General features: G+C 56.4%; 3 protein-coding genes and 1 non-coding gene across 4 annotated transcripts; 2 read left to right on the top strand and 2 right to left on the bottom strand.

Annotated features, from left to right (window-relative positions):
• Positions 1 to 611: 611 nt before the first annotated feature.
• TRUB2 (TruB pseudouridine synthase family member 2) lies at positions 612 to 4966 on the bottom strand. The gene is made up of 8 exons (XM_050320053.1): positions 4853 to 4966; positions 4632 to 4760; positions 4406 to 4480; positions 3822 to 3883; positions 3424 to 3505; positions 2836 to 2908; positions 2254 to 2390; positions 612 to 1490 (listed from the first exon to the last, which is right to left on the bottom strand). Exons 1-8 carry the CDS (start codon positions 4944 to 4946, stop codon positions 1201 to 1203), a joined length of 942 nt encoding a protein of 313 aa, XP_050176010.1. The 5' UTR covers positions 4947 to 4966; the 3' UTR covers positions 612 to 1200.
• A 45-nt stretch (positions 4967 to 5011) lies between these two features.
• On the top strand, positions 5012 to 10502 carry COQ4 (coenzyme Q4). The gene is made up of 6 exons (XM_050320052.1): positions 5012 to 5390; positions 5864 to 5960; positions 7589 to 7691; positions 7809 to 7938; positions 8700 to 8793; positions 9348 to 10502. Exons 1-6 carry the CDS (start codon positions 5012 to 5014, stop codon positions 9508 to 9510), a joined length of 966 nt encoding a protein of 321 aa, XP_050176009.1. The 3' UTR covers positions 9511 to 10502.
• A 1484-nt stretch (positions 10503 to 11986) lies between these two features.
• TRNAR-UCU (transfer RNA arginine (anticodon UCU)) lies at positions 11987 to 12078 on the bottom strand. Its single transcript is given in 2 exon segments — positions 11987 to 12022; positions 12042 to 12078. It is a non-coding gene; the product is annotated as a tRNA-Arg (tRNA).
• Positions 12079 to 12241: 163 nt separating this feature from the next.
• SLC27A4 (solute carrier family 27 member 4) lies at positions 12242 to 22379 on the top strand. Its single transcript, XM_050320090.1, has 13 exons — positions 12242 to 12321; positions 14928 to 15094; positions 15758 to 16152; positions 16844 to 17002; positions 17352 to 17421; positions 17528 to 17619; positions 18160 to 18269; positions 18696 to 18905; positions 19138 to 19264; positions 19438 to 19575; positions 19740 to 19904; positions 20341 to 20487; positions 20729 to 22379. Exons 2-13 carry the CDS (start codon positions 14931 to 14933, stop codon positions 20884 to 20886), a joined length of 1935 nt encoding a protein of 644 aa, XP_050176047.1. The 5' UTR covers positions 12242 to 12321; positions 14928 to 14930; the 3' UTR covers positions 20887 to 22379.
• Positions 22380 to 22759: the final 380 nt, after the last annotated feature.

Raw genomic sequence — 22759 nt, 5'->3', positions numbered from 1 at the left:
GTGGCAGCTGCGTTCCACGGCTGTTCTGGCTGCTCTGTGCAGCCCAGGGAAACCCCCCACTGAGAGATTCCAGGGACTAAATGATTCCTGGAATGGTTCAGGACAGAACTGCTCAGTTGTCACTGAGGTAATTCATCGTGGCCCCTCCAATTGCTCCTCCCAGAGCTACTCTTGTACCTTCACGGCTGTCACCTGAGGATGAAATACGCTGGCTTTTGTCCAAGTCCAGGAAAGGAACAGAAGAGACTTCTGCTTTCTATAAATAAACCTCCAAACTCGCTAACTAAGTGTAGAGCTGGAAAAGCACTGAGAGCAATAATGGTAACTGCAATTCACATTTTTAACTTAAATTTAGAAGGTGTGTTTCTGCTAAGTCAGACCCAGCCATAACGAGCTGACAGAGACCAAGTGGTGTCACAGAGCTCACCGAGTTTCACTGAAGGGCAGGACGTGCTGTCTGCACTGAAGCTGCCTCAGAGCAGGATACCAGAGACCCCTCAACACCCTTAGCTACTCAGGGAAAAAAAGAATAAAAAAAAGTAGCACATACTTGGATTTTTTATGACTCAGGGTATTCATGGATGAGTACTGAGCCAAGAACCAGCCTCCTCTTCCCCTTTAGGTCACTTTCAGTTTTATTTCTTGTGTCTCTGTACATCAGTCCCTATTACAAGCCACTTCTCATCACACACACCTATTCTGGATATAACCATTTCCTTGCATTGCTTTGGGTAAGCTCTTTTCTCCTGCACATCTCTCATTTAGCCTGATCTCGAGTCTTGTGTCTGAAAGCAGAGCTAATGGAAAGAAAACACTCTAGGGCAACAGAGGGAAATAAAATCCATATAGTAGATAAGTTATGCTGCCAGTTGCAAGGAACAAATCTGTGCAGTCAAGGGAATACAGCTCTCTAAGACGCTATTTCCTGCTGCTAAACAATTTGGGAATGGGTTTTTATATCCCTTAGCAACCTAATGTTCTCAAAGTCAACAGGAATTTTGGCACAGCTACCTCCCTTTAATGAACTGTTTGTGGTGCTTTCAAAAAACTGATAGAGCCTGTCACTGGGAAAAAAAGAACGCCTCTGATTAAAGTCATCTCAAGGAAAGGGTGGAAGTGAACTGCAATTAACCTCTTTCCTTCTGCTGTCCATCAGGGATTGCTGCAGGGATTGCTCACGGATGTCCCCCCTCAGCACTCTCAGCTGTCTGCACTGTGGGCTGTCTGCACATCCAGCTGATGAACAGGACTGTTATCCCAGTGTCCCAGTGTCTTCTCGATCTCTGTTTCCACTTTGAGCCGGCAGTTCCGAATGGCATCCCGGATACTCCGCAGGTCCCACTGGGTCCTGGGCAGGGCGTCGTCCAGCGTGAAAACCCCGTCGCGTGTTCTGCGCACCTGCGTGCACACGGCTGAGGATTTCAGCTCCAGCCCGATCTCGTGGACTACCTTCCGGAGGTACTGCTGGGTCTCATGCAAGCAGTGGATTTCTAGGGGGGCAGAGAGATTCCTTCAGAAGCAGCAAAGCTGTGACACAAGCTCAGATTTTGTGAATCCAGACATCACTGACAGTTAGGCTGAAAGAACTGGTTTGGCAGAAGACTATTTAAGATACAGCACGGGTGGATTATGATTTTCTGGAATACTGCAGGGTGTCTTAGCCCCTCCCAGAGTGAATACTTTAGGAAAACAAACCCATAAATACAAGAGAATTATGTGGAAATTTAGGTATTTCAAAGAAGATAATAAAAGGCGCCTTTTCAATAAGGCAAATAGTTTGTGAGGAGAAGGAGAATGGATGCAGGAAAGCAAACCACACTTTAAAAAACCCCAACAACCCAGCACTGAAATGCACTGCACTGAATCATTGGGATAAGAAGAATTTTGCTCCATAGGTATTCACGATGCAAATTTTCTAGCCTCAGATTTAGATCTGGAACTGGCAGGGAAAAACCTACGAGCTGGGTGCGCAGCTGGATGGATTTACCAGAGCAGCTGCAGAACTGTGAAGATTCCAGATCTTTCTCTACCAAAGAATCTTTCAACCACCCTGAAGAGTTCATCAAAAGAGGAGATGCTTTGGTGACTTTGAAAACTACAAATCCTTAGAATTTTCTGCAGGGATTAGCAGTTACGAGTTGATGAGAAATACTCACCAAGTCATTTTGCATTAAATCCCAAGTAAGAAACTGAATTTTACCAACTTATTTGCCATAACACAGAGTTCCCCAGCACATTCTGGACCAGTCCTACCTAGCTGGAATTCTGGAGGTGCAAACTGGAGGCATCGGATCGCTGTGATTATCGGGGGGCTTTTATCCATGGGGCGAATCAACCCTTTGACAGCCAGCTCGTAAGCCTCTTGTGTTTGCATATCAATGTTGGAATACCTGGAAAAAGAAAAAAAGGGATAGCACAGCCATTTACTACTTCTCTCCAATGGGATTCAAAATATCTCCACTCCCAATAAAGCAGAGCTGCAGTTTCTGTTTTTGAAACTGCCTCTTTGCTGAGTTTTTGCATATATTTTAATACTGTCAGTAGTTGTAGCACAGTTTGGGAGGGAGGTACCTGATCGTGTCTGCAAGATATTTTTGTTAGCTCTAATGTAACAAATTGGTCTTAAAACAGCTGGAGGTTTTGGGATACAAGAAGGACACTTAACTGCAGCCTCTCACCAGAGCACTCCTAGTAACTCCTCTCTGCTCCTGGCAAGCATGACAACCTTTAAAAACTTCAATTATGGGAAACAAAACCCTCTCATTTGTTTTAATGGCACTAAATGGCAGTGGGATCAGGTCAGCTCATGGATACCCACAGCCCTTGGATACCCACATCAGCAGGGCCTTGTGATTTGTCCCTTGAATGACAGCGAGAATCCTTTCCAGCTTCTCCCTTGTGATATGATCTGCAAATATTAAGGCAGAAACAAAGTCTCAATTATCCATCCAGAAACTGGGAAGAGACAGCAGCCTGAAATGTGCCACCGAGGTACTGCTGCCCCTTGGGCAGTCACATCAAAAGGCTGATGAGAGGTGGTCTCAGCAGAGCCACTTTCCCTGGCTGTACATGGAGCAGCACAGCACTGGACTTTGCTTAATTGATTTCCAGATGTTGATGCTCCAGTTTGTCTTATCAGATGTTTGAAGAGTTGCATTCAATGAAAGCTTTTAACTGCTATCACCAAGTGTGATTTACAGAGATCTGGGTCTTGACCAAGCCAGCAGCAATGAGTATGGCCAGCACTTATACTGGCTTTTTATATATTGTGTTATATTTAGAACAAGATCAATAACAAACAGAAAGCATGTAAGGAGCAGCTTCTGTTGTGCAATTCACCTGGCTAAATGCTTTGCAGTTAGTGTGCTGTTTGGTGTTCTGTGTTTAAAAAAAAAAAAACCACACATAAAATCAGTTTCTTACCAAATGTTGTCTTCTCTATTAGCTTCCCTGTGTCTGAGAAGTCATCAGTGGCTTTACCAAACAGCCCACCAACAGTGTAAACCTGGAAGAAAGGCAAAGAGTACAGTTTAATCAAGAAATGCTCCCAGGAACTGAGTAGCAGTGTTGTGCCATGCAGCTGCAAGGACTTGCAGGCTACAAAAGTGTTGCACAAAAAGACAGCAGCATCCGAGGCTCTAAAGGCCATGAGTGGATGCTCACAGGAAGGGTAACATTCTGGACCTTGAAAAGCTCTCAAAAGCATTGGTGGGTTTGAGACTCAAGAGCAGAATCACCATCACAAAGTCCAGGGCACTGGGGTAGGACCAAGGGTATAATCACCCTCCAGTGTTCTGAGGCCCTTCAGAGCCAGCACCTACCTTGGTCAGGTGGCAGTTGTACAGGTCAGTGAGCAGCTTGTTCCCATGGCCAATGCCAAGCACTGAAACACAGAAAATGGGGAACCTGCTATTCAGCCACTCATCAAGTCACTGATCTGCACTTAAAGAGCGCTGCACTCACAGACACCCCTTACCCTGGACAGGGCTGTATCTCCTTAGGAGTCATGTCTGAGCAGTGCAATTAGACCCCCAAATTATTGCCTCTCATGAAAATTTTAAGGCTGTAACCAGACTTCTTGGATTTCTCCAGAACTTTACACCTGGGTACTCAGGGAAATACTCAGCAGTGACACAGGGAAGCCAGTTCAGGTGGTAGAGCAGAGATGGGGGGTTATGTGACAGTTCAGGAGCTTGGAGACCCTGAGCAAAGCCCTGTGTGCTCAGGGTGAGGGGTCACTGCAGCAGCTTGTGGGGCATTTCTTCTGTGTTTTATCACTTATCCTCCAGCTGGGCTGTGAGACCCCATGGCTGACGCTGTGCAGTGGCTGAGCTTCTGCCACTTCTTCCCCCTGCAGAAACCCATCACCTCGCAGAACGTGGTGCCAGTCCAGGATGAGACTCACCGAAGACTCCTGAAGACTTCACGTCCAGCCGGTGACCCGCTCCGATCTTCAGCCGCCTGAACCGCGGGCCTTGGACTGCAACGGAGACAGCGGGGGTCAGTTCATGGAGTCCGCCCGGGGCTCCCACCATCCCGACGCTTCTCCCATCCCGATGCTCCCACCATCCCGACGCTCCCACCGCCCCCGGCTCCCACCACTCCCACCTGCCCCCAGCCAAGGCCTTTACCGAGGGGGTGCTCGGCCAGCACCGGCATCCTGGTAGGCACCAGCTCCAGGGCCCCGCCGCCGCTCGGTGCCGGTGTCGGTAGGAAGCGGACCTGCTGCCGCGGGGCGCGTCTCGGCGCCGCGTTCAGCTCTGCAAAGAGATGCGGGGGGGCGGTCAGGGGCGGCCGGCGACCCCCGGGGATGGGGCGGGACGGGTCCCGCCGCCGGCCCCGCCACGCTCACCGCGCAGCAGCCGCGTCTCCACCGCCTCCCGGACGCGGCACCAGGCCACCCCCGGCGGCTTGTACACGGCGAAGAGCCCGGCCGGCCCCGCCATGCCGCGCTCCCGGCCCGCTCCGCCCCGTCCGGGCTCTTCCGGGGCAGCGCCGGGGCCGGGCGGGGATGCGGCGGCTGCTGCTGCGGGCGGCGGGAGCGGGGCGGGCGGGGGTCCCGCTGCTGCGGGCGGGTCCCGCCTTCCCGGGCGAGTGCCTTTCGCCGGCCCCACCGCAGCCCCTGCGGCGTTCGGGCCAGTCCTTCACCCGGGTCTGTCCCTCCCCCAGGCCGCTCCTTCACCTGGTGCTTCCCACAGGCAAAGCCCGGCTGAGCCACAGCGATCCGCGGGGCTGGGATGGACACGGCGGGGAGGAAGAGGAGGAGGAGGAGGAGGAGGAGGAAGTGTGGCACCAGCTGTACCCCGGCCACATCCCCACCAGCCCGCTGCAGAAGGCGCTGCTGGCAGCCGGCTCCGCGTTCATGGCGCTCTATGACCCCTACAGACACGGTAAGCCCGGCCAGGGCAGTGCCTGCCAAACACGTCCGGCAGATCCCGCCCTGTGTCTGCTAAAGGCTTCACAGGAGTTTATTTGTCCCTCTGTTGGGTAAGACCTTTAGTTATGGGGTAAGTGCAGGGCTGAGAGCTGGCCCGGGGCAGGAGGCTGTGAAGAGAGAGGGTGAGGAACCCAAACACACCCCAGTGGCCTCCTCACGACCGCCTGTGATGCCACCCAGCCCTGTCTCATTCCTCCATGGTCCCTCGGGTCTCGTGCCTGCACCTACCTCCCATCCCCAGGAAGGGTCATGGGCAGAGTAGCCCCTGAGACTGAAGATCTGTGATTTGTGGGGTCCCCGCTTTGCCACGGGCTTCCTGCTTGCTCCTGGTCAATGGGTTCATCGCCTTATTTCCTCACCTGCCAACCTGGAACAGCTGAGTGTTGCGAAAACCACTCTTGGGTCACTCTCTGGTCTCTCTTTCAGACATGGTGGCAGTCCTTGGGGAGACCACAGGCTGCCTGGCCCTGCCCAACCTGCGAGACAAGATGAAGCACCACCCTGAAGGTTACCGCATCCTCCAGTGCGTCCCTCGCATCCCTCCCGCCCTCACCCTGTGGTTCCTGTGGGGAGGGGGACACACACACCAAGCACATTCCTTGGGCCCTGTGAAGGGAGAGCTTGAAAGCAACTCAGGCATTTTGTTAGCTCTGACCCTCCAGGCTGTTTATTTCAGTTTATTTTGAAGGATCCCAGGAGCCCTGTGACACGTTTAAGGGCAGGCACTGCTGCCTGTCTGTTCTGCTTCACTGCTGGAACTGGCAGCTGCCAACAGCAGGAGATGCAGTAGCAGGCGCAGGGGAGAAATCCATGGATATGGATGCTAAGCAGCAATAAGAACCCACCACACCCATGGATTCTTCTCTGTGCCTGCTGCTGCATCTCCTTGCATTGGAGACTTCATCTCTGTTGGTCTGCCTCCTCTTTAGACACCTCCATATTTTCTTTCCCAGTGCCCAGCAGCACCTCCCCAAGCTGTGAAATGAGGCCGCTTCTCTTGTTTTCCTTGTTAAGACTTGATCACTTTTGCTTCCATGTCTGCAGGGACTTGTTGAGCACAGCAAGGCTGAGGGCCAGGAGGGATTTCTCTTATTAACCAAGCTCTCACTGTGTATCTGCTTGCCTTCTCCCTGCTCCCTGTCATGTGACACACCTGCCACTTGTGTGTCGTTTGGGTTGTGCCACACGGGGGCTGGGGATAAGCTGCCTTTTGCCATATGTTTGTGCAGAGCAGCCTGATCCTGGCTCTGGATGTTGACCCAGAAAAGCATTAAGAGCGCAAGGATGGGGCTGAGAGCCAGAGAAACTGCCCAGGGAGAGGGGACAGCAGAGGCACTGGGGGCTGGGGAGGGACATCCCCACCTACTCCTTGCCCCGTGGTGTTGCAGGGATTTTCAGGGGTCCCATTTGTGCACACAAGTCTTTTTTTTTTTTTTTGGTGCTCCAAGCTGCTCCCTTTCACATCAAATACATAAGGAAGTGTCTGCAGCCAGTGTGAAGCAGGTGCCAGTCCTGCTTATCTCTGTGGCACCTCTGCTCCAGGAGCTGAGCAGCTCCTGGATTGACTGCAGGACTTCTATCATGGGACGTATTTACCCTGTGCGTGGAAATAAAAGGGCTTTTGTTTACTTCCAGGGCTGTGAGGCACCTGTTTGCCAACAACCTGGAGAGGAGACCTTTCCATGTGCAGCAGCCACGTGGCTGGTGGTGAAAGCCTGAGCAGAATTGAAATTAAACCTGTGTTTAGAACAAATTCCCTCCCCTCTTTAGGGCTGTTCCTTTGAAGCTCTGGCTGCTTTGCAGGGACACTAAAGAGCTCTGCTCCGCAGGGCCGGCTCTTGCTGGGAGCTGTGCCTGGCTGGCAGCACACACAGCAGCAGTGTTTCAGTGCAGAGGACACCGGTGTTTTTCCCACCAGAGTTGCTGCAAGGGCACAAGATGAAAGCCCTTTTATTGCCAAGGCTCCAGGTAGATCCCTTAAGCAGTTTGTGTGCCAGCCTCAGCAACAGGAATGCAGACAGTGCTGTCCCTGCAGCGAGGAGTCAGGATCCGCACAACGAAAAAGCAGAGGCATGGGATGGGGGTTTCCAAGAGCTCCTTTTCTCCAGGACCCCCAGCTGGGGGTTTCAGTGATCTGTGTTTTGCTTTCAGGGAACGGCCTCGCATCCGTCTCTCCACTCTGGACATGTCCAGGCTGCGGGGGCTGCCGGATGGCTCGCTGGGCCGGGAGTACGTCCGGTTCTTGGAGGTCAATGTGAGTGTGGGGTTTCATGGCAGATTTCTGTGGCTGATCCTTGTGCTGGGAGCACAGGTGTGCTTTAGATGGAGATTGGAGCCACGGAGTTGAGTTGGTCCTCTTTGGATTTTGCAGAAGGTTTCTCCAGACACCCGGATGCCACCCAAGTTTGTTGATGATGAAGAGCTGGCCTATGTGATCCAGAGGTACCGGGAAGTCCACGACCTGATGCACACCCTCCTGGGCATGCCAACCAACATGCTGGGTGAGCAGCACAGGCTCAGGGGGCTGCACTGCCAAACACCACCGATGCTTCTCAGCTGCCTCTCCCAGGAACGGAGACTCCTTGATCCTCAGCCCAGTTTGGTGTGTGGGGAGGTTTGCATCATCACTGTCCTGCATCACTGGCTCCGTGGTGACCAAGGGGTCATGGGATGTCACCTTTTCCCTGCTGGGAGGTGCTCTGCCCAAGCCCTGGGCGCAGGCAGCTGCTGGGTGGGTGGTTGCTGCCTGGCAGGGAGGGTGGCACAGAAGGATGTTTCGCAAGCTCTGTGTGAAGGCAGAAGGGGGCTCCTTGTTTCTCCTTCTCTGCATGTCTCCATGCCCTTTGCCCTCGTTTTGTGTCTGACTCAACAGCAAGTCACAAGTGGAGTCTTACTGGTACTTGTGGGAACTGGTGTGACAGGTCTCCTACACCAGCTTTGGCTGAGCCCCAGCGGCTTTTGTAAAAGGCCTGTCCTGTGCTGGGAGACCAAGAGAGCCACCCAGGCAATGGCATTGCTGAAGATCTGCAGGGAGTTTTCCTGCCTGTTCCCCAAGCTCACTGAGTGCTGTCCCTTTGGGGTGGGTGGTGTGTGACAAGGCTCATCCTGGCACAGAACGAGGCCACAGCCAGACTTGGGAAGCATTCCCAGTAGCCATCCTCGGGAAGGGCAGATGTGCAGCCTGCGTTGCAGGCCCTCAGGGCTCTGTCCAGCCCTTGACCCCGGTGTTCTGCCTGCTCATGGCCTCCCTGCTCCCTCGCAGGTGAGGTGGTGGTGAAGTGGTTCGAAGCCGTCCAGACGGGGCTGCCCATGTGTGTCCTGGGAGCGGCGTTCGGCCCCGTCCGGCTCAGCGCACGGTAGGTGCCCGGCTCTGCCCTGGGGATGTGCCAGCCTGGGTGGTGCTTCCCTGTGATCCTCTGGGGATGAAGAGGGGACACTGCTGTTTTGCAGGGGGGAGTCAGTCCAGGGTCCCTCTTCCCCAGGGAAGCAGTGACAGTGGGAGGCACAGCCTTGCCTGGTCACTAAAGCAGAACCTGATGCCTAATCTGCATTCAACACCAACCCCCCTGTGCCAGGCAGGAGTAATTTCCAGGCCTTGGCATGTGTTGAGGGCCAACAGGGCCCTCACTACACTGAGAGCTGTCCCCTGCCCCTGCACATCTGTTTTGGTGGCCCAGCAGTTGCAGAACCTGAGTTTTGGTCTTGGGTTTGGTGCTGACTGTAACCCTCCTGGCACACCATCCTCTGTGCCTCAGTTTTCCTTGTGAGTTAAGCAGAGGGGATGCCAGGAAGATAGAGGGATACATGAGACACATGGGTTTGGTACCTCCCTGCAATGGGAACTTGGAGAAGGAAATCAAAACCAAAGTATGGATATCAAAACTGCCACCGCCTGTATTGTTTGTTCCAGAAAGCTGCAGGTCCTGGCCACCGAGCTGGTGCCCTGGGCGATCCGGAGCGGGCTCAATGCCAGCTGTGTCCTGAATGTCTACTACGAGCAGCGCTGGGAGCAGCCAGTGGAGTCCCTGCGGGAGGAGATCGGCATCTTCCCCCCGCCAGCCGTTCCAGTGTGAGAGTTTAGGGAGGGCACAGGGGATCCCGGCTGGCAGACAACAGCTCTTCCCTGCCCCGCTCCTTATCCAGCGCAGTGTGGCTTCATGGACCTGAGGGCTGAGTTTTCTCCTGCCAAGAGCTGGCACCATCCTGTTGGTAGAGGCCAAGTGGCACCTCCTTGTGCTGGTGCCAAAAACTGGACCTTTTTTGCTGTTTGTCGTTTTGGTTCGGGGATGTGAAGCCCTGATGTGCCTTTGCCAGCTGGGTCTGGCTGCTCAGGTTCCCTGGCAGCAGCATTCTGGTACTGATGCTCCCAAATGCTGGGGTGGAGAGGGAGCACACTGCAGCAAACTGGTGCCTTGGCCTTCTGCCTCTCTGGGCCTGGACAGCTAAATCCTTCCTCCCACCTTCCCCAGGAAGATCAAGGCTTAAAATCTTGGGGCTGCCCTGGACTGGAGCTAAACTGGTGATTTCCAAAGCAGCGCAGGGGCAGGTTGGGTGTGTGCAGTGGTGACATCCCATCTTGTACTGGTGCCTAACTGGTCTCCTGTTGGGTCATACGGGATGTGCTTCACTCACACCTTGGAGACCAGGCAGCGTGTGATTGTGTGCCCATGGGGCCAGGCAGGGAAATACCTTTGGATATTATCCCTGCTGGATTGGCTGTTTGAGAGCCGATCCCAGTCTGCCTTCCAATCAAAAATTGTGAAATCCACATGATTGTGCTGAGTTTTCAATAGGAATCATTCCCTCCTTGGGCAACAGTACGACACAATTACGAATAAGGGGTTGGCTCCAGAGACTTCTGGAATGGCAGCTGCTCGTGCTGTGTCTGTGAGCTGATTGCTGTCTGGGTTAATTAACAGGGCTCCAGACTGCCAGCAGCCAGGGAGCAGAGTTGCTGGATGTGAGGGCAGAGAGCCACCAGGCCAGGGGCTCTTTGTACGTGTGTGTTTGCTGTTGAAATTCTTTCTTGCTTAATAAAATCCACGGTGGAGTTTGTGGTTCGTTACCCCTCTCCTGTCCCTTCTCCCCTTCCTGAGGGGATGATCTGTTGTGGAAGCTCACCCTTTTTTGGCTCCAGCAGGTTCTGCTGTGGTGGTAGATGATGTCAGGGCATGTACATGGCCACACATCCCTGGGGATCAGGACACAGAATGGACTGTGGATTTCCAGCTGGGATTTGGGGATGCTGGGCTGTTAACTGGCTCCTTGTGATGATTGTTACAGAAGGGCCCAGACAGGGGAGGATTGGGGTACAGAGCAGGGGGAGGCTGAGGGCTTCCTAAAGTGATCCTGATTCCTTGGGGGGGGAAGGAGAGTGCTCTTTCGGTGGCAAATGGGAGATATGGGATTGCCCTGCTGCCAGCTTCACTGGCCCTGTCCCAGTCTCCTGTGGGATGCTGGAGCAGAGGGGCAGGAGCAGGGGCTGACAGGATGACCAGGAGTCAGAGTTGCTCCATCCCAGGGGAACAGAGTAGGGGGAAAACTCTTGGGGTTTACACTACATTTAAGAGCAGACCTGGGAACAGAGGGACTGGCTTCCTTTCTATCCCCCCAGACTCCCTGTTTTTAACTCCTCCCTCCATCATCCCACCAGCCAGACTTTGGGGTTTTGTCCAAAGCCTACCCGTGATCCCCAGAGTTATTTCAAGCAGATGCTAAAGGACAGCATATAAATACATCCTTCAGCTGCTGGCAAAACACACAGCGTGGGGGTTGTCCTAGTGCAGTGGTCGAGATGAAAGGAACATTTGCCTCTAAAGTGACCCAGAAACGTGCTTTTCTGCATAGGAAACGTGTCAGAGCCTTGGGGTGGATAAACCGAAGGGCAGCAAAGCTTCGCTTCCAGAAGCTGCGAGCAGCAGTCAAGGAAACCGTGGGAAGTGATGGCCGCGAGAGAGGGTTTTGCTGCGTTTGGGGTTATTTAGAGCGGCCATGCAGTGATGGTGGTGCCGCCTTCGCGCAGCCACGTGTGGCTCGGTGGGCTGGTGCCAGCGCTACAGAAATGGCTCGTCATGTAATTTTAAAGGGCATCTGCTCAGCCCGGATCATGTAACGGCCTCCGCGGCTCCTGCTCCCGCCACCGCCGCTTGTGGAGCCTGCGGGAAGGAAGGCGGCGGGGGGGGAAGAGGGATGGTGGTGTGATTCTGGGAGGGCAGACACCAGCCACGTGAAAATGCTTTTTTTGGAGGGGACATCTTCGCTGTGGGCAAGTGGCAGCTCCACCATGGCTGTGCGGTGACGCGATAAGAATAACTCCCGAAAAGCTGGGAGCGATGCCTCGTTACTGATCCGTGGCAGGGCTGCACCCAAGGCTTCCCATTCGCGGGCGGCTCTGGCCCGGGTGCCAAAACGTGGCTCCCCGTGCACGGTGTCCCGGGGGCGAGCGGTCCCAGCGCGGCGGCAGCGCCCCGGGGGCGTTCGCGGGGTCCCCCCGGCGCGTTGAGGCCGCGGAGCCCCCGGCAGCGATCGCCGCGCCCCGGCGGCAAAATGCGACTCTGGTGGGACTCGAACCCACAACCTTTGAATGACTCCCGTCACACAGCGCTAGAAGTCCAATGCGCTATCCATTGCGCCACAGAGCCCTCGCTCTGCCGCGCCGCCCTCACCGCCTCTTGCAGCCGGCGCAGCGCCCGCCCCGCCCGCGCCGCTGCTCCCCGGGACCGCGCCCGTCTCCGCGGGGCCGGGCCGGTGCACCGGGCGGGACTACAGCTCCCGGCGGCCCGCGCTGCCGCCCGCCCCGCCCCGCCCCGTGCCGCAGCGCCGGGCGGGCCCCGCTCCTGCTCCCGGCGCAGGTGGCCGGGCCGCAGCGGACGCCCCGGAGCCCGGTAAGAGCGCGGCACCGGCTCCCCCCCTGCCGCTCCGTCAGCTGCTGGCGCCGGCTCCCCGCGGGCGGCCCGCGGGCTCCTCGTCGGGCGCCGCGGCCCTGCGGGCGGTTCCGGGGTCGCTCAGCCCCCGCTGTCTCCGCATGAGGTACCGGGGCTCCTTGTGGGGCACCGTGGGCGGCACCGGGGCCCCTCAGCCCCGCGGGGTCCCCGAGGGCGCGCTGCGGGTCCCCGCCCGCCGAGAGCGGCTCTGCCCGCGCGGTTCCGGGGCCTGGCCGGGTTGGGGTGGAGGGACCCGGCTGCGTCGTGGGGCGAGGCCCTCCCGGCCCTGCTGCCCCGGGGGATGGGGCTGGGGCAGCGCTGCTCGCCCTCCCTGCTGGGGACCCTGCCGAGGGCAGGTGGGGAGGATAGGGGGACAGGGACCCTGCCCAGGGCAGGTGGGGAGGATAGGGGGACAGGGACCCTGCCCAGGGCAGGTGGGGAGGATAGGGGGACAGGGACCCTGCCCAGGGCGGGTGGGTGAGATAGAGGGACAGGAACTCTATCCAAGGCAGGTGTGGGGACAGGGACTCTGCCCAGGGCATGTGTGGGGACAGGGATCATGCACAGGACAGGTGCCTCCCCAGATGCCATTAGCACTAAGGCTTCTCAGAGCCTGGTTGTCTGCTGTAGTCCCCTAATGTGACCCGCTCCCCGGGCCCTCCTCGGGCTCGGTGCCCCCGGGGTGGATCCCCACGATTTGCCTCCGTGCCTGCTGGCTGTGAGCTACAGGCAGGTCTTGGTTTTCTCTGTGCTGATGCAGCTGGACAAGACCTGAATCTGTAACGCAGGGCTGGAGGTCTCTGGCAGCGACACACCGGGTATCTCTCGGTAATCTATCTCTGCAGGAGGCACTGGGATGCCGGTGCGAGGTGGAGATGTGAGCAGAGGATAACAGGGACCTGCCTGGGCCTGTCTGGCTTTCAAGCGGGAGATTAAGCACCTTGCTGCCCACACAGAGTGTGGCTCCCCCGCTGCTGGCTCTCCACATCTGTCTGTCTGTCTGGTGAGAGCCTGTAAGGAAGAGCCCAGGTCTTGGCTGAGCTACAGTAGTTTGATGGTGATCTAAAAGTTGCCCTGTGTAAGTGGAGAGAGAGGCTACCAGGTGAAAACACAGAGAGTCCTGCCATGCTGAAAGGCAAAGGGACTGTGTTGTGGGACATCAGGCCAGGGAGGTGTTTGGCAGAGAGAAAGGCCACTGGCACGATGGGGGATGTCAGGACAGGGGCTGCAGGTGGGAGGACGTTCCCAGGTCCCCATCTGTGAGCAGCATCTTGTGCTCTGGTGCATCCCAGCCTGCTGCCAGTGACCTGGCTCAGAGGGGGGACAGCCGGTGTGACATGCCAGGACACAGCAACCACGCGGCACTGCCTTGGCTCCCACCCTGCCAGCATCTGGTACCAAATCCACAGAGCCTTCCCCAGGCCTGGGGGCACTGCATGGAACAGAGGGAAAGCCACGAGTGTGGCTCCAGTGCCACCAGCTGTGGCAGAGCCCACTCAGGGCTTCCAGGTCCAGAGCAGGGAATCCACCTTCGAGAGGGAAATGGAAATGACGTGGTGTTTCCTTCCCCTTCGTCCCTGCCAGGAAGGGGCAGTTTTATCTAGAAGCCCTTGAGCTGCGAGGGTCACGTTGCTGTCACTTTCCTCCTCCCAGTGCTGTCCCCTGAAAAGAGGCTTTGCTAGTTCAGCCTCCTGCGAGTCTCAGAGCCACATCTGGGGTGTGTTTGGGACGGGGACAGACGTGCTGCTTTTTGGGGACAAGTACCACAGATTAAGTCACTGTCCCCAGGGCATGGGACACGGGTCTGGGTACTTCTGGCAGCAGTGACAGCCCTTGTTCTGCCCACTCCAGCCTGGCCCCATCCCTGATGTGCTCTGGCAGTGTCTCCAGCAGAGACAGGCCAGGAAGCTGCCCGCCAACATGAGGGTTTACAAACACAAGCAGAGTTCAAAGGGCTGAGTTTCCTGTCCCTGATCCTGTCTGAGCTGTGTTGGGGGTGTGTGAAGCTATGCTCTCCCAACAGCCATGCTGGCTCTCCTGGAGCCAGGTGTGCAGGAGAGCTCATGCTGGGGGTTTGGGGACAGAAGGATCTCTGGGGTAGGGAGGAATTTGGAGCTGGCCTTTGCCAGGCTGAAAGTGAGGGGCTGAGACAGCCCTGCCTGGCATTCCCCTGGACGCTGCCAAGCATCTGTACAAGATCTCCTGCTATGACTGTGCTCTCACTTCCATGGAAGTGACTTTATCCTGCACCTCATGCTGCTGGGACGTGGCCATGCCCCTGAGTGATGTGCAGGATGTGGCTCCCCAGGTGGGAATGTCCAGGTTCTCAGCTGGCACCAAGCGGTGCCGTGCTGGTGACTCAAGTGGAGGCCATTTCAAAGGTCAGATAAAGTTACATCTGTGAGAGCTCTGGGCTGCTGGGTTACATCCTCACTGCCAGGAGGAATGATGACTCAGGGACCTCATCCAGGAAATCGGGGGCTGCTCAGGCATCCCCCACCCACTGGTTTGTAATCCTCAAGTCCAGCGTGCGTGGGTTGATGGCCGTGGTTTCTCTCTGCCCTCAGGCCATGATGCTGCGTCTGGCTGCTTTTGCAGCGGTGCTGCTGTTCCTCAGGGTCACTTTGGAACTGTCCTGGGCCCAGGCCATCCCCGCTCTCTTCATCTTCTACCTGGGATCCGGCGGATGGGACTTCTTCCTCATATTCCTCAAGACCATACGAAGGGACGTCACGTAGGTGTCCTGGCTGGGATGGCCCAACCATCCACCCTCCCCCCCGGCCCTCTGCTCTGCCCTGATGTGTGTGAGCACAGCCCCCAGCTCCTTGCACAGCCCTGGGTTTCTGCTGGCACCTGGCCCAGCTGGAAGGAGATCTCCCTCTGCCGTGCCCCGGCGGCTCCAAACTCTTGGGCAAAGTTTTCCCAGGAAGGATAGATTTCAGCTGAGCTGAGAGTCTACTGACTGCCCTTGTACTTCACCCTGTCCCCAAAGCTGCTGGTGTGGCACCAGGTGCAGGGTTCATTCTGAGCTGGTACCAGGCTGTGCCAGCTCCTGGCAAGGATTTGTGGGGAGGGAGGAGTGGCACCTTTTGGAGAGCAGCTGAAGCTCAAAGATGCCCCTTTGATCAGGGACATCCCTGTCTGCAGCCTTCCCAAACACATCTCTCCCTGGCCTCCATCGGTCCCTGGCTATGAGCATCTTTGTAAATGAGCTCTGCCTGTGTCCACACTGCTCAGGGGAACACCCAGAGCTGCTGCTGACCTAGAGGAGGGCTTGGAGTGGTGCTGGGCTGTTGCAGCTCCTAGGAAGGTCCTCACACTGTGCTGTCTTTGCTGGAGAAAGTGGTTTTACAGGGGTCACTGAGCAGCTGCCCTCTTGCTCCCCTTCCTTTGGCAGCACGGGGCTGGTCCTGTTGCGGGTGAAGTGGCAGGTATGGAGGCACGTGAGGGAGAAGAACACAATTGCCAAGATCTTCCAGAAGACTGCGAGGAAGTATCCAGAGAAGACAGCGCTGATCTTCCAAAGCACGGGGGAGAGCTGGACCTTCCGGCAGCTGGACGAGTACTCCAACCAGGTGGCCAACTTCTTCTACGGCCAAGGCTTCCGCTCTGGTGACGTGGTGGCCCTCTTCATGGAGTCCCGCAATCAGTACGTGGGGCTGTGGCTCGGCTTGGCCAAGATCGGGGTGGAGACGGCCCTCGTCAACTCCCACCTGCAAATGGAGGCCTTGCTGCACTGCATCACCATCTCCAACTCCAAGGCTGTGGTTTTTGGGGTGGAGATGATGGAAGGTGAGGGGCTGGCAGATCTTTTGGGGGTGCTTTGGACTGCAGGGAGGTGCGTCTAGTCTATGGGTTCAGTGTTCCTTTCCTGCCCACCACAGAGCAGAGATCTGGAAGGGAGTGGGCAGTTGAATCATCCCAGGAATTAGATCTGGTTTTGTGGGGTTTTTTTCTCATTGGTTCTTTTGGACACTGGGCAGGATGTGGAGTGCAGTGCTGTCTGCCTCCCAAGCAGGCCAGCCTGGGTGTGAGGATCCTTCCTTGTGCCCCTCGGGTCCATCCCTGACACAGAGCCCTGGGCTGGGCTAGGCCTGCCCTTGCTGCACAGGAGGAGCCTCTCCTTGCTCTCCATGGCTGTTACCACATCCCTGCAGCACCTTGGCTCCAGCTCCTTGTGTGTTTCAACCCACACCTCTCATGTTGATGGTGTCAACAGACCTCTTGGCACCAAAGAAGTTTTGGATGGGGAAAGGTGGAGAACAGGATCTTCTGGTCCCTGAAGAGGCCTGGGCTGTGGCCCCAGCACCTCGCAATGATGGGAACATCTGCCTGGGATGGCTGTGAGCCCTTCGGGGACTCTGCCAAGCACAGTGGGGGTACTGCTGCCTGGGGCTGCATCTCCCTAAGGCTGGAAGGGCAGGGGTCTCTGTCCTGTAACCACCCAGCAATCTTTCTCCAGCTCCCCTCTTTACTTTCTTAGCAATGCAGGAAGTACAGTCCTCCCTGGACAAATCCATCCAGCTCTTCTGGTCCGGGGAAGGAAGTCCCAAATCCGTGCTTCCTGGTGCAAAACACCTGGACCCCCTCCTGCAGATGGCCCAGCGACACCAGCCACCCACCCCTGACAAGGGCTTTCTTGGTACGTGGTCAGCTCTTGGGGGCCAATCCCACAGTGGGGTTTTTGTGGATCAGCTGGTTACAGCCCTGGCAAGGTCGTCTGCTTAGGATGCCAGTGGCATGGGGTGTTTGGGATGGGTCTTACTCCAGTGTCCGAAGCCCAGCCCTGTGTGGAGCAGTATCCTGTCGTGCCCTCCCTGTGTCCAACAGACCTGATCTGCCTGGGGTGATCCCGGCAATGTTAGTGCTGTCACATGAGGGTTTTGGCCCAACTGGCACGAGCAGAGTGTATAAATTTTGCTCGTCCCTCTCTCCTGGTTCAGCCAGCTCCCAGATTGGGAATGTGACTCTGTTTCCTCATTGCTCCCCAGATAAACTCTTCTACATCTACACCTCTGGCACGACGGGGCTGCCCAAGGCTGCCATCGTGGTGAACTGCCGGTAAGGCCGTGGGCAGGGGCTCAGGGGAGGACGGGGCTGAGCTCTGCCCTGTCCTAGCACAGCACCTCCGGCCCTGCGCCTGACCTGCCTCTTCACCCTCCCACAGGTACTTCCGCATGTCCAGCTTAGTTTTTTATGGTTTTGGGATGAGGTCTGACGATGTGATATACGACTGCCTCCCGCTCTACCACGCTGCAGGTAACGTGTGCCACACAGAGCCTGGCATCCTGGGACTGTCTCTTCCCTAAGCCAAGTCCAGGGCTCAGGCTAGGGGCTGGCATAGCAGCAATCTCCATGCTGAGGAGGAGCTGCCTGCTGCTCACAGTGCACCACTGAGGCTTTCTGTTTTTCCCTGGGAGCCAGGAATCGATCTGGCTGACCTTTGGAGTGGGGAGTGTGTGGGGTGGGCATTACCCCAGCTCCTATCTTGGCTTCAGAAGAGCTGTTCCTTGTTGCTGTTCCCTGTGGAAAGCTGGGGGGTGGAGAGTCAAGGGGAAGGGGAATTAGTGCCTGGCTGGCTGGCTGAACCATGCTGGGATGTTTAGGTGCAAAGTGCTGCCCCACATCTCACTGCCATGTGTCTCCTCTCCTGTGCCAATGATCCTGAGGGATTTGGCTGGGTGAACCCCACTGCTGTGAGCCAGCCATGGCCTCTGCCTTGCCCTGCCAGGCCTCTCCTCAGCTGGCTGGACTGGAGGTGTGTGGGGACTGAGGGCTTTCCTGGCTGCCTCTCCACAGGGAACATCGTGGGGATCGGGCAGTGCCTCCTGCAGGGAATGACGGTTGTCATCCGCAAGAAGTTCTCAGCCTCGCACTTCTGGGAGGACTGTGTGAAATACAACTGCACGGTGAGGCTGTGAGGCAAGAGGCCAGCCAGGAGTGGGGAGCAGAGCCTGGGGATCTGCGCTGTGCTGGGGAGAACCCAACTTGGAAGAGGGAGAGGCCTGGACTGGTTCTGCCTGTCCATCCCACACCGCCTTCCAAGGTGGTGGGGCTGTGTCCTTCCCACCTGGGCTGGTAACTCCATGTGTCCAAGCCCTTCCCATGCTCCAGCATTAGCCAGGAGATATCTGATGGGTTTCACAGCCTGGAGGGGTGGGTTAACCAGAGAAGGGCAGGCACTGGATTAGCTCGCAGGACTGCTGGGTTTTGCCATGGCCTCTTTAGGGGACTTAGGGCCTGTTGTGCCATTCCTATCCGCCCTGAAGAAACCCCAGCCACCCCAGGGCCTGGCAGAGGGGTGCTAGTGAGCCTTTCCTCTCCGTTGCTCCCAGATTGTGCAGTACATTGGGGAGATCTGCCGCTACCTGCTGAACCAGCCGTACCAGGACGCGGAGCGGCAGCACCGGGTGCGGATGGCGGTGGGCAATGGGCTGCGAGCCTCCATCTGGAGGGAGTTCATGGCCCGCTTCGGCATCGCCCAGGTGGCCGAGTTCTACGGGGCCACCGAGTGCAACTGCAGCCTGGGAAACTTCGACGGCAACGTAAGGCCTGTCCCTCGTGTTCCAAAGGGTGACAGCTGGTCTGGGCAGGGAGCATCTGGAAACCCAGATGGGCTGTTTGCTCCAAGAGGCTTGGCATGGGTTGCCATCCACCCAGAAGGGTTTTGGCTGTTGTGTGGTGCCAGCTCTGGGGTATCCTGGGTGTGTGGGGGCAGCAGGCTCGGGCAGGACAAGTGTCCCTGCTACCCACAGCTCTGAGCTCTTTCTGTTCTAGGTTGGGTCATGTGGCTTCAACAGCAGGATCCTGCCAGGTGTGTACCCCATCGGCTTGGTGAAGGTGGATGAAGACACTATGGAGCTGATCCGGGGGCCGGATGGTGTTTGTATCAGCTGTAAACCAGGTGAGGGCACCCATTGGGATAAATCTCCTCAGCCCTGTGTAAGTCTTTCCCAAACACTTCAAGATGATTTCCCTGGGTTGGAGTCTCTGCTCAGTTAAACCCCCCTAGACACCCTTTTTGCTTGGATGATGTGAGTGGTTGCTTCTTCTCTTCATCCCCTCTTCTCCCTGCAGGGGAGCCAGGGCAGCTGGTGGGTCGCATTGTCAAGAGCAACCCCCTGCAGCACTTCGATGGCTACCTGAACCAGTCAGCCACCAACAAGAAAATCGCCAGGGATGTGTTTGTAAAAGGGGATGCTGCCTATCTCACAGGTAAGGCCAGCAGGGCCCCTCTGTCTGCTGGGAGTGGAGGAGAAGGGCACCTGGGTGTGGGTGTGGACTGTCCCAGGCTAGTGGCACTGCCCTGAGATGCTCCAGCATTGCTCCTAGTCCCTCTGACACCTCATTTTTTTCGCTTATTCCTTCCTTTCCCATAGGGGATGTGCTGGTGATGGATAAATATGGCTACATGTACTTCCGTGACCGCACTGGGGACACGTTCCGCTGGAAAGGGGAGAACGTCTCCACCACAGAGGTGGAGGGAACGCTGAGCCGCATCCTCAACCTGACGGACGTGGTGGTTTATGGGGTGGAGGTCCCAGGTAGCTGAGAGGGAAGAGGACAATCAGGGGAGGCAGACAAGCCTCCAGCACTTGAATGCAAGCGTGTCCTGCGTGTCCAGATCCACGTGTCCTTTTGCAAGAGGGTGGACCAAGGCTCCCTGTGGGCGAGCTGGGAAGAGGCCACAAGGGATGGGCCTAGTGGGAACCAGAGGGTTCCCTCCCTCTCTCAAGCTTTGGTCTGATTCTGGCTGGTTTGGAAGGACCCTGTGTCCCTTCTGGACAGGCTCCTCTGAGAGGAGGTGACCATGACCACAGGGTGTCGCTGGTAGCCTTTGCCACAGGGTGGTGACACAGCTGGACCTGCCAGCAGTTCGGGACTAAGCAGTCTGTGCCAGAGGCCTTGCAGATGCAGGGCAGAGGGAGATAACGCTACGGGGACAGTGTGTCTGAGTGCTCTACCTCCTCTGCCTTTTAGGGATTGAAGGAAGGGCAGGAATGGCAGCCATCGCTGACCCAGAGAACTCCTGCGACCTGGAAGACTTTTCCAGCAAACTGAAAAAGGCGCTGCCACTGTACGCGCGTCCCGTCTTCCTGCGGTTCCTGCACGAAGTCTCCAAGACAAGTGAGCCATGGCGTGCACACTCCTTGGACAAGGAGCTGGGAGAGCCTGAGAGGGGGGAAACCTGGGTACAGAGATCAACCTGTAGGGTGGGGATGGAGCCCCTTTGCCCCCCAGAGCCCCTGTTCCTCAAGTAGTTTCAAGGCATGGGGTGCAAGACTGGATCTGGGGTGGCACAGGTGCAGTGGGGATGAAAGTATGTGTGGCCAGTGACCCCTTATTCCTTCTTCTCTCCCTGTTCCAGGCACTTACAAGTTCCAGAAGATGGAGCTGCGGAAGCAGGGCTTTGACCCCGCAGTGGTGAAGGACAGGTTGTATTTTCTGGACTCCAGGCAAGGCCGATACCTGCCACTGGACCAGGCAGCGTTCGGCAGGATCCAGTCGGGAGACCAGAAGCTGTAACCGATGGGGCTCAAGGAAGGCACCTCCCAGATCCTGCTGGGGAGAGGGGGCAAGGCAGGCACTGGGGAAGGAAAGGTTCACGGAGCGATACAAAGGCACGCTAGAGATTTTATTTGACGAGTTTTACAGATAAGGGTTTGGGGGGAACACAGAGGGGACCGAGGGGAGGGGGAAGGTCACATACCAAAGCATTGACTCATTATGGCTTTATTTTCTACTTGGTACAGCGGTGGTGGTCCCATGCCATGAGAGGGGCAGGGCCCTGGCCAGTTGAGGAGGGGTGGGGTGCCCCTGCCATTCCACTTTGCTTTTCCTGTCTTTTCCCTCTCTTTTCCTGCCTGCAGCAACCCTTCCTTGTGAAGGCCATGAAGGGACCAGTGCTGAGCTCTTTCCCACTCCTCCACCAAGCAGCCAGCTCCTCCTTGGCACAGGGACCCCACTGGCAGAGGGAAGCTGGGTGCCAGGCGCAGCCCCTGCCCTCTGCGTGGCCCTGCTGGTGTCGTGTGTCTGCTGTGAATCAGGGGAGCAGGGTAGTGTTGGGCTCAGGAGGGGGACAGGGATGTGCTTCTGCCATGCCTTTCTCTCTCCTGGGGGTGACATTTCTATTTTTCACAATCACACGCACATTATATTATATTATATATATATATATATATTATACACGCTGACTTTTTATTTCAATCTTAATTTATTATCTATACTTTTGAATGTGTCCCGGGCTTGTGCAGTAGGTGGAAGGATAGCCCAGACCTGTCCTCTCTTGGATAGTCCTCCTCTCTCCTCTTCCAGCGTGGATGCAGCTGGATATGTCCTTGTGGCCTTGCTCTATGGTGGAGGACATGAGCAAATCCCACTATCTTGTGGACACTTCTCTGGGTCTTTTACTTCCATCTTTCGTGGATGCAGCCTTGTTTTGTGGACCTTCTTCCTGGCAGAAAGCAAGGAGGAGAGTGGGAAGAAGGGCCTGGTTGGCCTTTGCTTAGACATGCTCAGCACCACGGAGCAGCTCTCAGGGCTTTCCTGCCGTGATGTCAGTGCCATGGATGTGGGAGAGAACGTCCTCTGGAGGGTGGCTTCTGCTAGAGCCTGACTTCATGTGCTCTGCATCCCTTCCCAAAAGAGCCCTCCCTGTCTCCAGCACCGGAGCCGGGCCCTGAACTGAAATGTCCGTGTGAAACACCTGACTTGTGCTATGTGAATTCCCCGTGTTGTGTCCGACGTGAAACAGCCTCAGCAGCGATGTCCGATTCCAGTCCTCGGAGACCATGCAGAAATGTCTATTCCAGAGAAAACTCTGGGATGGGGTTTCTTCTTCTTTTTTTTTTTTTTCTTTCTATAGTTTGTTTTTATGCTTTTAGCAGGGTTACTCCTTAAAACAACGTCTGTCTTTTGTGAGGGCAGGGTGTGTCTGCTCTTCTAGCTGTGCTTCCACACCAACGTTCCTGCCTGCCCCAGTCTGTCCCGGTCTCACAATTAAACACGAGTATGGGCTACGCTGGAGTTTCCTACCTCTTCCTTGTGCAGTCCTGCTCTGTGGGGGGAGACAAGAGACTGTGCCAGTTTGGGAGCTGGGAACTGCCACTCCAGAGCACCACCTCCCTCTGTGGACTTTGGCTCATCTCAGAGCAGGGGGAACAAGCCCCTTGCTGCTGGGTTTAATGACTGTGAAAACAGCCTGTTGATCAGACCCTCCCCAGTCCCCTCCACCACCTCCCCACTCCCCCTTTCTCCTGGTCCTGTTCTCAGCATTGCCATCCCAGTTTGTCCTGCTCCAGTTCTCCCTGGCACATCTGGCTTGTCCACCCCTCTCCTGTTCCCTCTTTCCTCTTCCTGCAGCTTCTCTCTGTGTTTGGCTACTTCAACCTCCCAGTTC

The sequence above is a fragment of the Myiozetetes cayanensis genome, unplaced genomic scaffold (assembly GCF_022539395.1).
Source record: "Myiozetetes cayanensis isolate MyiCay16 unplaced genomic scaffold, myiCay2020 scf23, whole genome shotgun sequence".
In the NCBI taxonomy this organism is placed as follows: Eukaryota; Metazoa; Chordata; class Aves; order Passeriformes; family Tyrannidae; genus Myiozetetes; species Myiozetetes cayanensis.
The sequence above is the reverse complement of the archived record's forward strand: the minus strand, read 5'-3'. Positions and strand labels throughout refer to the sequence as shown.